General features: G+C 36.2%; 1 protein-coding gene across 1 annotated transcript in view; it reads right to left on the minus strand.

Moving 5' to 3' along the window:
* Positions 1 to 3,450: 3,450 nt before the first annotated feature.
* The window catches only part of CDC5L (cell division cycle 5 like), a 56,664-nt gene continuing 42,634 nt past the window's right edge, over positions 3,451 to 17,480 (minus strand). The window contains exons 15-16 of the mRNA XM_044674582.1: positions 4,624 to 4,836; positions 3,451 to 3,891 (exon numbers count right to left, since the gene is read on the minus strand). Of these exons, the coding sequence (XP_044530517.1) occupies positions 3,787 to 3,891; positions 4,624 to 4,836 (318 nt within the window). The 3' untranslated portion in view covers positions 3,451 to 3,786. The remainder of the gene's footprint in view (positions 3,892 to 4,623; positions 4,837 to 17,480) is intronic.

The raw sequence follows: 17,480 nt of genomic DNA on the forward strand, positions 1-17,480 counted from the left end.
CATCATCCTCCCAGTCCTCTTACTTCTCAGCTTTGGTGCGACCCTTGACTTCTCATTCCCACAGAAAAAGACAATTAGAAATTCCTCCTTTTGGATGCTGTTGCCCAGGTTCTCAGACTTCTCTTGGAGCCAAGATGTACATAGGGCTGATAAAGTGCATCACTTTTTTACATTTGCCTTTTAATACACCAATTTGGGAAGGGCAGCTAGGTAGCCCAAAGAATGGAGAACCAAGCCTGGAGTCAGGAGGCTCAAATCTCTCCTCAGACACTTCCTAGTTGTGTGACCCCAAGCAAGTCATTTAACCCAATTGCCTAGCCCTTACCATCCTTCTGTCTTGGAATTGAAACTTTATTTGGACATTAAGAAACAATCAATTTGGGAAGTGTAATAATGAGATTAAATCTACCCTGCCCATCTTTAGATTTAATCACCAGAGGTGAAAGCATCTCTACTTAACTCACAAGTTGGGAGGTCTATAACCCATGTGTGTTAGAATGAGTGACAAATCAGAATTTACTGACTGCCTCCTGGGCAGTCCTAAGAAAAGTGTCTGTTGTGATTGGACACCCACAGGAAGTGATACAAAAGAGGCCCCTTTAAAAAGAGACCTCAGTGAGCTGGGATCTCTCTGCTGATTCATGAACAGGACCTGAAAGAGGTTTCTGGTTCGTGACCTGGACCTGGGACCCTGAGACCTTGGTGAGACTGTTCTTAAATCTCTCTCTTAGAACTACACGTGGTGGGTGAAGAATACTCACTCCTTTAACCTCCCAGGAGGTACTAGCCTCTGGGAGGCTCCCTTGATTGGGAGAAGCCCTTGTGGCAAAAACCCTTGTTAATTGACTTTTAGACTCTGGCTGGACCTCTGGAGCCCTGCCAAAGTAAAGCCCAGAGTTGAATACAAATCTCTTATTCTATCCTCTTCTCATCTCTCTACTTCCACTCTCTCCTATATTTTGTAAATAAATTTCCATAAGTCATTTTGATTTGAGGTTATTCTTAATTGGGAATTGATAATTAGTCAATCCCCTAGCGACCAACTTTTTAATATTTACCCAATCAAAACCCCTTTTTACCCCTTTCAGAAGTAAATTCCTTCAACCTATTTAGACTTTCAGCTTATACCAGCTCTCATGGTAATGCCATAAATTCACTCTTTTTCAGTTTCCTAAAACTTGTAATCTGGCTTTGAACCCCACCTCTCAACTTGAAATGGTACCCCAAGGCTGCCAACAATTTCTCAATGGCTAAATCTAAAAGCCTCTTCTCAGTTCCCATTCTCCTTGACCTCTAGACTGCTTTTAGTCAAACATACCTCCTTTAAACTGCTCTGTACCATGGTTTTCATTAGATCGCTACAAGTCACCTTTGCTAAATTGCCATCTACCTTCTGCCTTTAGGTGAAGTGCACTTATAGGCTCTGTCCTCGGTATTAAAAACTTTTACTTTCCTTTCACTTCCCTCTTCCACATACACTAAAGACAACTGAACTTCCCTTATAAGAAAGCATACTTAAGCAAAAAGAACCAAAACACTGGTCGAGTCTGACAATGTGTCTGGCTCAGTCCATACCCGTCTGATGAGAGGAAAAATGTCCATTTCTGAAAGAGGACCACTGGTCCAGTGCAGTCAATCGATCGCTTTTGACGCTGTTCTCTTTTACATTACGGTCATTGTGTAAACCATTACTAGATCTGTTGCTTTGCCGTGCATTGGTTCATACAAGTCGTTCTAAGTTTCTTTGCATTCTTCCTCATCTTTGTTTAAGTAGCACCATGTTCCATTACATTCATATATACCAGAATTTGTCCAACCACTCCGTAATCAATGGACCCATACTTTGCTTCCAGATTTTTGTTAGTGCTTACGTATATATCTTTGTATATCTAGGATGTTTCCCTCATTCCCTGACCTTGGTATGTTCAAAAGTGGTATGGTCGGGTCAAATGATATCTATAATTAGTGTCTTTTCTAGTTTAACTCCAAACTGTTTTCAAGTCAAAAAATTACTTATTAAGTAACTACTATGTGCCGGGCTTTGTGCTAAGTGCCAAAGATACAAAGAAAGCCAAAATAGCTCCTGCACTCAAGGAGCTCACAATCTAATTTGGGAGACATGTAAGCAACTATATGCAAATGAAATATATAGGGAAAATTAGGAGCAATTACAGAAAAAATACTAGTCAACTGGCATTTATTAAGTACCTACCATGTATCAGACACTGTCCTAAGTGCTGCAGGTATAAAGTAAGGCAAGACAGTCCCTGTTCTTAAGGAACTTAGTTTAATTTGAGTATAATGTCATCCAATGTCTTCTAATGTTAGCTTTAAGGGGTACTGAGAAAAGTTTCTTGCAGGAGATTTTAGCTTCAGACTTGAAGGAAACCAGAGAAGCCAAAAGGCAAGAATGAGGAGAAAAAATTCCAGGCATAGGAGATAGCCAGTTGAAAATGAATAGGATCTGAGGAAGTTGGGTGGCCCAGTGGATAGAAAGCCAGACCTAGAGATGGAAGGACCTGGATTCAAATCTGAACTTGGCCACTTCCACGCTGTGACCCTGGAAAAAGCACTGACTCCCATTTGCTAGCCCTTGCCCTTCTGTGTTAGAGTTGTTACTAAGATAGAAAATAAGGGATGAAAAAAAGAGAAAGGAAAATTAATGCAATCAGGAAATAATGCAAGGAGGCCAGTGATACTGGATCATGGAATATGTGGAGGAGAGTAAAGTATAAGAAGATCAGAGGGCTTTAAAATCCAAATTGTTTTCCAGAACACTTGAACCAATTCAAACTCCAACAACAGCGCATTAGTGTTCCTGCTTTCCCACAGGCTCTAACATTTGCTATCTTCCCTTTTGTGTCATCTTTGCCAATCTGATAGATGTGAGGTAAAAACCACAGAACTGCTTTAATCTACTGAGGAATGAGTCTTGTTCTCAATCTTCTTCTAGTTTTCTCCCTTAGTATTCTTAGCAGCTCCCACAGAAGTATCCTCTCTCCCCAGATGACAGGCCTACTAACTAAATATAAATCCAGGCCTAATTTCTCTGCTGAACTTTAGTTCCACAATATCAACTGCCTTCTAGGAATCTCCACGTGGATATCACACTGGCATCTCAAGATCAGAATGTCAAAATGGAACTCATCATCATTCCCCCTTACACCTAATCCTCCCCATTTCTGTGTTGTCATCACAGATTTGTAACTCTGGAATCACCCTTGACTTCCCTCTCTCTCTCAGAACCACCCACTGTCCAAGTCTTATTGATCTACCTCTGTAACTTTTCTCACATTCATCACCCTTTTCTTCATTCATCTCTATAGCCTCCTCTTACACCACATCCCCCCCAAGAAACTAGAATGGCACATAGTATTTAATAAACATTTTTTTAAATTAATGAATATCTGACAACACTGAAGGCATGGTTATTCTCAAAATTTTACAGTTAATTTTTATTCAAGAATTTATTCAGGCAATACATTTAAGAACACTTTAAAAATAAAAAATATGATTTTTAAAGGTCAAAACTAAAAAAAGAAATTTAGAAAACATGACATTACTAAAAGAATGATGATACTCTTAATAAATTAACCTCTAAAATTCTCATGGAGCCAGAGTTTTTACATAAAGTACCTAGCTGATGGAATACATTCAAAACAAGCTACAAATGAAAAGTCACAGATATCAGGCAAAATTTTTGATGAACATAAACATCAGCTTCATTCTTTCAGAGGATGGAAACCAGCATGTAGTTTTTTTCTAAGATGAAATGAAAAAAGAGTCTCAGTATTTTGACTTTAAAGTCTCTTTCTCCAATAGCAAATCTGCATATCTTTGCTGAAGTTCCTTTTCTCTTTCTTGCTGTCGCTGGACATCTTCTTTTAGACACTTGGGGAAATAAAAGTATGAAATAATTATTTAAAATTAAACGTCTTGTGAAATATTCAAAAATGCCACCCAATCTCAAATAATAGTTCATATATTTGAACAATTTACAAAGGAAGGAACACAAATTAATAATCACTCATTAAAAGGCTGAGCCTCACTAATAACCCAAGAAACATACTACCTTTGTGACTCTGAACATTCAATTTCAATCATTTAACTTCTAAGTCCATATCTCCAAATGTCTCTGGGCCACTATTCCATACCAAGAAATAAGAAGAAAGAAGAGGGAGGAGTAGATAGAGGAGGGAGAGGGGGAAGGGAAAAAAGGGGAAGAGTAGAAAGATATAGGAGGAAGATTTGCCAAAACTGGAAATAACTCAATGTCCAATAAGGGAATGGCCAGATAAATTGTGGCACATTAATATAGTTGAATACTGTATGATATATGAATAATTTGGAGGCATTTGAGAAGGCATCTAAGAAACATTACAAAACAAAAAAGCAGAATCAGAAGAAACACATTAACCATAATTGTTTGAAAGGAAAGGTGGACAGAATAAGTGGGCAAGGAAAGTTGACAGAGGCTCAGAATATCTGGTTATTAAAGAAATTTAACAGGCTGAAATTAATTTACTCCACTATAAACAACTGTATTACAAGTTTAATTGGTTTCAATATTATTTAATATTAAGATAATAATAATGAAATGACCACTGGGCAGAACAATATTACCTCCAGCCTCCTTGGAATAGCAGAATCCTCATGTTTCTTTAACTCCTCAAAAGTACGAAGCTCTAAGTGAGCTTGCTCTATTTGGTCCCATAAATCATTCAACTGTTTCATTAGTCCCATTGCTCGAGACTGGTAGCCACCAAGCAAAATTTTCATCTTTTTTTCCATTTTTGCAGCTCTCTTCGCTTCTGTTGTCATGTGACCCCTATTTATCTGAAAAGAGACCATGAGAACAACATCTGAAAATGACTGACTAGAATGGACCATGAGATTACACAATTTTAGTCCATCCAAGATTTCCTATCAACCATGGAAGTTGATAACATAGGTTTTAAATAATTTTATTTCGACCATTCCATTTACCTGCAAAGTTTTAGGAGAAGGGAGCAGCTGGGTAGCTCAGTGGATTGAGAGCCAAGCCTAGAGACGGGAGGTCCTAGGTTCAAATCAGGCCTCAGACACTTCCCAGCTGTGTGACCCTGGGCAAGTCACTTAACCCCCATTGCCTACCCTTACCACTCTTCTGCCTTGGAGCCAATACACAGACATTAAAAAAAAAAAATGTTATAGGAGATCCAATATACATGAAAATCTCTTGGACAAAGAAGTACCAGTCCTTTACTATAAAGACTCCTCCCTGCTGATGATATTCTTTTTTTTTTTTTTAATTAAACCCTTACCTTCCATCTTGGAATCAATACTGTGTATTGGCTCCAAGGCAGAAAGAGTTTAGGTAAGGGCTAGGCAATGGGGGTTAAGTGGCTTGCCCAGGGGTCACCCAGCTAAGAAGTGTCTGAGGCCAGATTTGAACCTAGGACCTCCTGTCTCTAGGCCTGGCTCTCAATCCACTGAGCTAACCAGCTGCGCCCCCTGCTGATGATATTCTAAAACCTATGTAACTGACAACAATCTATTCAAGACACCTATCTCTAATGAGTACTGCCAAACTATGGATTTATTCAATATGTTCTCACTTCATAACCAGGTTTCAAGAGCTCTGCTATTGTCTCACTTTGGCTCTAAGCTCTAGATTAAGGGTCTTCTCTACTGGTAAGAGTAACCAACAGGTGAAAGTATTAAGGACATTATCAGCAATCTCTCAAACAATAAATAGCTAAGCTAAAAACCATCTGTCAATTTTTGTAGTTACAAATTTTCTTATTCCTTGGCTTGGGAGAAAATGGTAGAAGACTAGAGACACATTGCTCAACGAAATTATTTTAAAGTGAGTTTTTTCACCCAAAAATGAAGATATCATCTGCCATTCTTATATCACAAGCTTGCTATGATGATCAAATAGCTGAGATGTGACTATAAAAGTAATGAAAACAATTTTTGCATGCCAGGATTTTTACACACCCAAATAAGTGCTGTCCACTTCAAAGTTCCACTCATTCACTCTAATAATAGTATCATAATTCAAAACATTTTGAAACTTTTTTAGAATTACTTTCAGAGCACAGGACACATTATTTTGAAGACTATCATTAATGGCAAATCTGCGGGAGGATTTCATTTCTAGAACCAAACAAAGCTATTTGCAAGTAAGTCTTGTGAATAAGAAAGCTAGGCAATACTACTAGGAGTCAAGAAAGGAGGTAGTTACATCATAAGTGGCTCCGAAGATAATTCCTAAAGAAGAAATCAAACCAAGTCCTGAGCAGTAGTAGCAGCATCACCAGAATAAGTACAGGTATTCCTTCCACATTGTGAGCATTAGGAGGATTTCCCTGCAAACTGGAAAATCCATGTAAAATTTTTGGCACACCCTTTGTACCAGAAAAGAAGTCTGAATTTTTTTTTTCCTTTTATGGGGTGTTTACAGTACTTTATAGTGCATTTATGAGCTAAACTTTTAAAGATATCTCTACATTTCTAGCCTTTGTGGGTCATCTGCTGGCTTTCATGTACTTTATGCAAACTTTAATTTTTTTACTTCTTTTAACTTTTAAAAAGAAACTGAATATGGTATTAAAAGATAAAATATGCTGATAATACAATATTATACATATATTTTATTCACTTCTGAGTTTCTAAACTTTTTCTGTGCTGTCTGCTAACCTTCATGTATTATTTGTGGCTTCCACAAAACTCTCCAATATCCCATTTAATTGCTTAAGCCAACTCATGATACAGCGGAACTAGGATGGGGAAAGTTTAGCAACGTGGAAGAAATATCTGCAAAGTGCATACGGAGACAGTCATCGTATTTGTATGTATAACTCTGGTATATTTGTCAGAAAATCTAATCCTATGAACAATAAAAATATTCTACAAAAACTAGAACATTACTACAAGGAATAGATCCTCAGTCATCTAGTTGCAGCCCATCCTATCCCAGGATATCACAACAATGCTTGGATTAAACACTAAAATGAAAGTCAGAAATTAGCCGGCAAAGGAGAGGCCTAGAAGAGTGAGTGTGAGAATATACATAAATGTCAAAGAACAGTTACAGAACTATGGTTACAATCATGAATTTATCTAAACCAGGTACTCTTAACCTTGAATCTATAAACTTGCTGGGGTTTTTAAATATTTTGATAACTGTATTTCAATACGATTTGTTCCTCTGGAATCTAATGTATTTTTTGTATTTAAAAATAGTCCGAGGAGTCCACAGATTTCAACAGACTCTCAAAGGAGTCCATGACACAAAACAAGCCTCTGATTTAAATTCTCTTTTTTAGCTATTTTTTTGGCAATAACACATATCGGATAACAAAATTACCTTTTATTTATATCAATTTTACTTCAAGCTTATTGAAATCCCTGAATAGTGTCACCTTTGATTTATGGATGACAGAAATTTAAAGGCCATATAGAGGATTCACTACATGGCAATACTTTGCCTCCATAAAGTGATTAATAAAAATGACACTATTAGAAATATAATGATGTCTTATTTTAGTGTGAATCAATTCAATTGAACTGAACAACAATTAATTAAGTTCTAGGTACTATGCAAAATCCTGGGGATACAAAGATAGAAATAAATTGGTCCCTGCCTTCAAGGGGCTTACATTCTACAGAAAAGGAACAATATGTACTTGGATAGGTAAATTTAAAAATGTACATAAAATAAATACAAAGTAATTGGGGGAATCAGAAAAAGACATATGAAGGATGGTGGCATTTGAGCAGAAAAAGGGAGAATTGGGGGCATAGGGGATGACAATAAAGGCATAGAAAGAGACAGAGAGAGAAATGGGGAAGAAAGAGACTGAGAAAGACACTGTGAGGGGCAGAGCACCAAGCCTGGAATGGGGAGTTCAAATACAGCCACAGACATTTCCTAGCCATGTGACCCTGGGCAAGCCATTTAATCCCATTTGTATAGCCCTAGTCCTATCTTAGAGCCACTAAGACCAAAAGTAAGGGTTAAAAAAAAGGATTCTATATATAGGTGGAAAGTGTGGCAAAGGGGTGGGGAATAATCAGTCTGGAAAGACAGACTGAATTCCTATTGTGAAGGCTTTAAAATGCCAAAGAATGGAGTTTGCATTTTAGTCTTGAAGCAACAGGGAAACAGTGAATTTCTTAAGCAGAAGAAAAGCATAATCCAAAACTCTATCCACAGCCAAAAAGGAACTGTTGGAATATGACTGCAGATCAAAACATGTCATCTTCCACTTTATTTCCTTCATGCTTGTTTTAGTATATATGAGATATATGTCTTCTGTCATGGCATAAGCAATGTGGAAACACCTATTTCATGAAAGCACTGATATGACCTACATCAGACTATTTACCGCCACAGGGAAGGGGGTACAGGGAGGGAGGGAGAAAATCTGAACCCTAAAATGTTAGAAAACAAATTATCAAAAACTGTTTCTACATGTAACCCAAAAATTTAATTAATAATAATAACATTAGGCCTCAATTTGGCAGCCATGGAAGATCTAGTGGAAAGAAATCAAAGATGCGGAAGACCAATTAGAAAGCTACTCAAGCAATATCAATTTGGCAAAAATCATTAATGGGGGTTGAACCAAAATGTTTCTTTTAAGGTTTTGACTAATATCAAGAGATTTGTAGGTGTTGACTCTACAACTTGACCAACCTATGTTCGGTACCATGAAATGATCTTAGAAAACTCTTTTTTAATACTTGAGCCCACAGAAGAGGCTTTCTTTGTGCTCTTTTCCCTTAGTACAGTGTGAAATAAGGCAGCAAAGGGAATCTGCTTGTTTTTGTAATACTAGAAGTCAAAACTGTTTGGAAAATTATGATTGGTAAGTCCAATTCAGGCCACCCTGATCCCCAAACCACTGCAATATGATGACAACAAACTGAATTATGCTTTTTTTAAAATTCCCTTACTCTCAGATATCCTATGACTTAGATAGGTGTAGCATTTAACATGCTGATGTATCTGTTTTAGTGGACATATGGATTTGCTTGTTGTTTTAGGCTATTTTCATGGAAAATGTCAAGGAGTGTTTTCTCAGAGAGCATAGTACAACAGAAGCCAAATTAAATAAAGGGTAAAAGTTCACCTCCCCAGAATCTGGCTTTTCAATACTAAAGGTATATTAGAAGGTGGAGAGCCTGGAATAAATGCTCCATCATAGCTGGCAAGACAACTCAGTGGTGCTCAATTACAACCATTGCCACCTCCATTTTAGAACAGTTAGAAACCAGTAGGGTGTATTTTCTTTTGAGTAATCAAGTGCTTAATCAAGCAAAAGTACAAACATCTACTAAAACCCAAGGCTTGGTTTGCAAAGGACAAGGGAGTGCTGTGTTAACCAAGAGCTAAATTTGTAAAGTGGGCTAGATTTCCCTCTACATAATCACTTGATCTATTTAGTTAAAATATTTTAAGCTTTGAAAAATAAGGGTTTTTAAGAAAAAAATGATCATGTCTGCCAAAAAAAATTACTAAATCTATTAAACAAAATGATGAATTCTATAAAGGATAGCAAACAGATGAAAAAATACATAGGCAATTAAGACTGGCTACATGTTTAAATGTTTTTTTTTTCAGCATTTTGAAATAATTTTGTGAATCAATTCCACCCAAACAAAAGCCACTTCTAGAAATAGTAGTAGTAGGTAAAAGTCAGCCTCTGATGCATAGTTACAGAAATCTGTTGCTAAAGCAAAACACGTCTGACTTTTGGCCATGCTACATTTATAGAATTCCTCATTTGCTAACATTCAGAAGCATATATGTGTGTGTATGTTCCTATAAGCAGGGACAACACACATCAAATAGAAGAACCTGTATATGATTTTAGAGGCAATCAAGATCTGTTGAAGCTGCTTGAGAGCAGGAAAGTAGCATAGTAAGACCTAAGCTTTAAGAATCTCAACTTAGCAGCTGTGTTGAAAATGGACCAGAAAAGGGACACATGCTAGATGTCATTGCTGGATGCAGGAAGACCAATTAGGCTTGGGCTTCTCAAGAAATACTAATTCAGCAGAGTTCACTAATGTGGTAGGATATAAGAGCAAACACATGACAAAGTCTTTCTTTCAATATCTGAACTATGTTTAGAACCACGAAATGTCCTTGGAATAATACTTTTCAATACCATCAGTCCATAGAAGAGGTTTTTCCTTGTGAAATGGAACAAAGGGACTCTCTCTGATACCATCTGTCTGTCTGTCTGTCTGACTCTTACTTACACAAACACACGCGCACACACACACACACACACACACACACACACACACACACACACACAGCTTGCCCAAGAGGGTTTTTCACAAGCTCCAAAGCTTACTTCAGAATATATACAAATATATGAACAAACCTGAAATCTCTGAACCTATTACAGCATAGTCTCTGAGAATCCAGGGCATCCTCCATGCCACAATAATGCTCAAGGGACTGGCTTCAGTGGAGAACACATAAGCTATTCCATTTTCTCTCCCAGAATGGAGGGCATTACACAACTTACAAGCAAATCAGGGGAAGGCTCTTACAGTTAAGGTTGCAGAATGATATATGAGAGAAAGATAATGACTAGAAAGGGTTTGAGTAAGGGTGGCTTGCTTTGACCTGAGTCAAGTATTCAACTCTGAGTTGAAATTCAACAAGTATTCAACCTGAGGCTTGACCTGAGTCAAGTATTCAAAATGTGCTCAATTATTCCACCTAAAGAACAGCTAGCTCCTTTTTAAAGTGAATACCATGATAAAAGGGGTCCATATTATGAAACTCTTTTCCTATTCTGGACAGTCCACGGCAAGTTACAACAAATTCTTTACAACAGCTAATATCATACAAATGCTTTCTATAATCCCTTATCAACAACTCTCTCTTTAGTGGTTTTGTGAACTGTATATTCCACTGAGGGCAAAGATGTATCCATTTAAAAACATATGGACCATCATTGGTTTTAAGGGGTAGCCTAACTCACAAATCAAAATTTTAAATGTTTTCCATAATTCATATTTATAAATTATTTCTGTAGTATGTCAAAAAAAATTGCTTCAAATTACTTAACTACTTCTAAAATTATAACCTAAGGCAAATACAAAATTCTTTGAGCTAAAAGAGAGTTTACAATTAATGAACACATAAGTAAAGATTCAACCAGAACCTCTAAAATTTTGGTCATGTTGGATACCTTTTCCAACACCCCTTTTACAAACCAAACTATTTTTGTTACATTTCAATCATTTCAGGTCTGAGTCTGAATGTATGTTATAGATAAGCATAATTCAAAAAACACTGCACTACTACCCTAACCAATGTCATTTTGCAAAAACATTCATAATATATTATCACCAAACCTCACCACAAGGGGGCTGCTGGCTAGAATAAATTCCTGGTTGGTGCACTATATACTTGGCAAAAATAAAAAACAAAGCGAAAACACCAGGAAACAAACCCATATCTAAGCAAGAATAAGTTCTGATTAACCAGAAACATTTCAGAATAAATTTTTTAAAATAATGACAACTGATAGATCAACTGAATCTTCATAACCAGAGACAAGGCTGCCCCAATATGGAAAAGTCAGAAAAATCTACCTGTGGTGTTCAGTCAAGTGCCCTAAATGCAATCTTTCCCATATATTTTCATTTGTAAAACAAGATGGTTGGACCAGATGGTCCCTAAGGTGCCTATCTCATAATCTATGTTGATGTACCCAAAACCGTATTCCCACAAGCAACAAACATTATGTGAAGTTGTGCCTCTGCTTTCCTTGCCTTTGTAAAAAGAGAATTTCATTTTTTCTCCATGACTACAGGAAACTGTTATGAATACCAACTATTAGACTATCCTTTACCATCCAGGGCTATTTGGATCACCATTAAATAGGCCCAGACTACTATGCTTTGGGTGACCGTATGCCAGCATTTTGAACTTTGCCCAACTCTTAGCTGCTATCAGCATGCCTTGTCAGTCAATAGAAGCAATAGTTTTGCTTCTATTGTTGGCAATGTGGAGAAAAATTATCATTGTTTTTATTCTGCCAAAGAGCATCCTTGCAATCCTTGAATGTCCAACCTTCATTCTTCCCAAGTCAAATGTCTCAACCTCCAAAAACAAAGTCTTTAAAATATTCCAAAAAATATAATATACATATATAAGATTTCTTTCTTAAACTGAGAAGATTAAAGGAAGAAAAGACTAGGCACATGATCTTTCTTTTCCTCACTTATCTAGGGAGATTCTGAAGTTATTATAGACTCCATCTCATTAATAGTTCCTCTACCTCAGAAGCATGATTTCTCATGAAGTATTCATTCATTATGCCCAGTTACAAGTCAAATTCAGACGTGTCAAATTAGCCATTTGGCTGCAAAACTCCTCAGCAGAAGAACCAGACTAAAATATAACTGGGAAATGTTTAACAAAATAAATAAAATGATAATATTGTATTTTGTACTTTTCTGAGTAAATCTGTAGCCACAGGGATTTGCTTCTATTTGAATTTGACACCAATGATTGATACCTCAAACTGGATGCCATACAGAGATTCTGCAAGTAAACCTGCACTGTGAAGAAATTATAATTAAAATTCTTAGATATCACTTCCAAAATATTTATATATTACTATTTTTATATTCAAAATACAAATAAGCACTTCTAGATTGAATCTAGATCTGTAATATGTTTCACAGTAAATCAGTTTCCAAGAAATGTACAATTCCATCCTATTCCAAGCCATCATCACCTCACACATTAAGTATACAGATTTACTGAATACCAAATTCAATGACTGTGTACTTACAAACTTGTCATTATTTATTGCATTCAGAATGGATGTGCCCACTAAATAGTCTACAGCAGGTTCTGGTTACTGGATCTCAGTTGTGGATTCTTTTTAGAGGTTCTCCTCCTTACTCTTCCAACCTGTTCAGGAAAAAGGTCCATAGGAAGGGGGTTGCGAGGCCTCTTGGCACAGCAGTTTCCATGAGCACTGAACAGAGCACAATATCACTGACTCAGTCATATAAGAGGAAAACCTGGGACTTACTAAATAATGTTAAGGATACTCATGCTTAGTAATTATTCATGAGTAATTATGGAAGCTTTTTATATTCTAGTAACCTCTACATATAAGAGTTAACTAGCCACATACTGTTGAATCATTTAACAATCCTCAAATCACCAAAGATTTTAATAATTTCTAAATTACTAGCATCCATTTAATGCCAAAAATTACACCTAATTTAGCTTGAGCTTTGTAAAAATCTGGCTCAAAACAATGGGCTATAGATTCCAAGAAACTATGAAAATAATTTATAGAAGATAAATTTTAAGGAAGAAAAAATAAGAGTCAAATACAAGGAAGGAAGAACAAATTAGCTTTAAGGGTAAATTTCAAAAGTTCTTTCATTATCTTCCTGTTTGTCCAATTTTATTACAATATAAATTTCTAGGCAATCTTAGGTATTTCTATGTAATGCCTGTCCCACTGTGGATGCTCATGTCATAATGAAAAGCAATGCAGGGGGGAAAAAAAAAGAATCAAGAAAATCTGCTAAATACAAGTTGCGGGACATTAAAACATTTGCTGCATGTTATTATTATCAATGCTGGGCAGCTAAGTGGTGCAGTAGATAGAATGCTAGACTTGAAGTCAAGAAGACTTATCTTCCCGAGTTCAAATCTGGCCTCAAACACTTACTTGCTATGTGACCCTGGGCAAATCCTCAGTTTCTTCATCTGTAAAATGAGCTGGAAAAGGAAATGGCAAACCATGCCAGTATCTTTGCCAAGAATACCTCAATTGGGGTCACAAAGAGTCAGACACGATTGAAAACAACTAAACGACATTATCAATGCAGCTACACTAAAGGTACCTTAAGAGATAACACAAATGGCAAGTGATATAGAACATTATTTTTTGTAAAAATAGCTCTAAGCAGCACATCATGAAGCTAACAACCATTTAAATACTTTCCCTATGATTTCAATTGTTTAAAGGAACTTTATCTGAGAATGGTTCTGTCTTTATAATGGAAGTCAGGAGAGAAATGCAATTCTTTAGACAGCTAATTTTGCCAGAGGAATTCCATAAAGCAAGAAGTATCCATACAACTCTAGGACACCACATCAGATTGCTGACTGAATTATCTGCAGCCTCTTAAGGTCACACTCTGTTTCTATGAACTCAACACTACATACTTCTTCTATAAATTGACCTTGCCAATAAAATTCTGGGAGAGGTATTACTTCTGAACCTACTTCCCATCTCTAAGGAATGACTTTCCATTTTTATAACATGGCAAAATTTACTTTTCAGCCAAACTTCCTCAAACAACAGTTTCGACACTCTTTCAAATCCTATTAAATTTAAGGGCCAGACCTGAATTCTGACTATTAATCTCATTTTAGCACCTACTGGAAATGATTATGTCCAATGACTCTTGGAGTCTTACTTCCACTTAAATTGAACTTTAGACGGAAACTTTTTTCCAGCTTCCTTTCTAATAAGGTTAACAACTGAGAAAGTGTTCAATGTGAAAGGACTGACCTAAAGCATTTACTCAATTTGATAGAAAACCTTTAGAAATGCATGATACAGGGATTAAATTACTCAGATTAAAACAGGCCATCCAAAGTGTCCAGGGAATTAATAATATTTAAGATTCTCCAAGACACAAATGGCAAAAATGTCATTTGTTTTTATAAAATGAGTAAAATATAAAAGTGGAAAGTGACTAAGTTTTCAAAAAGACAAAATGCAAACTTTGAGTCACCATCTGTAAAAGTTCACAAAATCACAAACAATTAGAAAAATGCCTTTCAACAGCTCTCAAGTTATCACCTGACACCTACCAAATTAGCAAAGCTGAGAAAAGTTTGTGTTGGAAGGGCTCTGGGAAAACTTGCTGCTGGACCTAAGAACTGATTAAACTATTCTGTAAGACAACTTGAAATTACATAACAAAAGCTACTGTGCTTTTCAAACCCTTGGACTTGGAGAACTTACCATGGTGATGAGGCCCATAACTTAAGCAATAAACGCTCCTGGAACTACAACACTCATAGCAGCATAACAAAATGGTATGACCAAAAGAAACAATGAATGTGAATATGTGAACATTTCAGAGAAATAAGAGAAAAATCTAAACGGAGAGGTGCAGCAATGTGGCTCAGTAGAGGCCTAGAGACAGGAGGTCCTGGGTTCAAATATGCCCTCAGACACTTCCTAGCTCTGTAACCATACGCAAGTCTCAACCCCAACTGCCCAGCCCTTAAGGCTCTTCTGCCTTGGAATAAAGATATGTAGAGTGAAGAACAAGCTAAATTAACAATATACACACTTACAACAACAACAACCAAAAAAAAAACCCTAAAAGGAGCAGTTAAATAATATGAACAATGATTATGCCATATTTTTCAAACTAGAATACACATGCTTTCTGATAAAAATCATGAAATACAAAAGTAGAAAGGGACATGAACTACAATCACCATATTAAGTGACATGACTTTCAGTGACAGGTTTCAGGGGATATACTTTGAGGGTGAAGAGTTCATTTGGGTATTCATCTGAGTGATCTGACGTCAAAATAAAACATATCAATTGAACTGAAGTGAAATAGAAAAAATGAATAAATAAATCGCATGACATACTTTCACTTAGCTTCCTCAACCAGAGAATTCTGAAACAAATGTCAGAATGACCCTGGGTTATCAAGAGAACAGGCTAACACAAAAGATAAGAACACTGAACTACAATGCAAATTCAGGATCCCAGGACATGGAGTGGGAATATCTACCACAAAATTAGAGATGAGGAAACTAAAAAGACCTCAGCATTAGAAAGGTTCTCATTTCTTTGTTCATTATCAAAGAATCTTCTAGTGTGGAAATTACTTCCACTGAGACAGACACAAAACTTCTTTATAATTTACAAATTTAGAGAATGTTTGGATCACTAAGAGGTTAAGTTAGTTAGTAACTATTTATGGCACTATGCTTAGAGGATTCACAAGCCAAGTAGTATATACCAGAGATGAAACTTGGAGCCAGAATTACCCAACTATAAAGTCATCTCTCTACCCATTACACCATGCTGCAACATTCAAAAACAATAAGCTCTTGGACAAATTACTCGGCTCCAGATTCTTCATCTGTAAAATAGGAGTAATGCCATCTATCCAGCCTACTTTACAGGGATATTATATGAGTTAAATGAGATATGAGGGGACAACTAGGTAGCACAAGGATAAAGTTGGAGTTGGGAGGATCTGGGTTGGCCTCTGTGTGACCCTTGGCAAGTCATTTAACACTAATTATCTAGGCCTTGCCACTCTTCTGCTTTAGAAGTGATACTAAGACAGAAGGGTAAAGGTTTAGAAAAAGAGATATGAGATAATATGTGAAAGTGCTATACAAATATCACTACAAATAAAAACTCTGCCATAATACAGTGATGGTCTCAGAAGCTTAGGAGATTTGCAAAACTGTGTGTTCTAATAATGCTAACTGATCCCAGAATACTCGGGTTTTAATATTTAGTGTTTACAAATCTGACCACATAGTATAGATAACTCAAGTATGGCACTTCGTTCACAAGGCAATACCTCTACCCTTAGACTCTGAAAAACAATGCAATTTAATAATGAACTTAAAATGACAAAAATTACCATAATTAAAATATTTATAAACTACAAATTAGCATAACTTTCTTCAAAATGCAAATATAGAGAGTAGCTAAGAGCCTCAGCAGATAGAGAGCAAGGCCTGGAGTCAGAAGTTCTAGGTTCAAATCTGATCTCAGTCACATACTAGCTGGGTAACCCTGAGAAAGTCACAACTCCAATTGCCTAGCCCTTACCACTCTTATGCCTTGGAACCAATACAAAGTATTGATTCTAATATGGAAGGTATGGATTTAAAAAAAAAAAAAACCTTAAGTATGCTGACAAAAAACTATTTTGTGCTCAGCTAGAGGATATAATTAAGTTGTCTTTTTTTTTAAATTTCCTCTAATATTCATTTAAAATTCATGTATTTTATATTACTGTTCCACAAAATACAAATATGAAAAATTCAAAGAAACTGAGAAAAACTTACATAAACTTATGCAGTAAAAGTAAGCAGAGCCAGGAAAAAGAATATAAATATGACACAATGTAAATGAAAACCCAAAAAACTGAACAGTGATATAAAATTATAATAGCCAAGTTTAATTCTGATGAAAAGAATGAGAAAGTACATTTTCCTCTTCTTTGCTGAGGTGGGATTTGAATAAATGTATAGAATAGATCATATACTGTCATGCTCAGGTGTTTCTGCTGAACTGCATCTTTTTCCTTAAAAAAAATATTTTTTTAAACCATGGCTAGAAGAGACAATTGGCTTATCAGGAAGTATGGGATAGGTATATATATTCAGAAGTCAGTATGTCAGTACTGAATATCAAAATAAGATTTAA

The sequence above is a fragment of the Gracilinanus agilis genome, chromosome 4, assembly GCF_016433145.1.
Source record: "Gracilinanus agilis isolate LMUSP501 chromosome 4, AgileGrace, whole genome shotgun sequence".
NCBI classification, from domain to species: Eukaryota; Metazoa; Chordata; class Mammalia; order Didelphimorphia; family Didelphidae; genus Gracilinanus; species Gracilinanus agilis.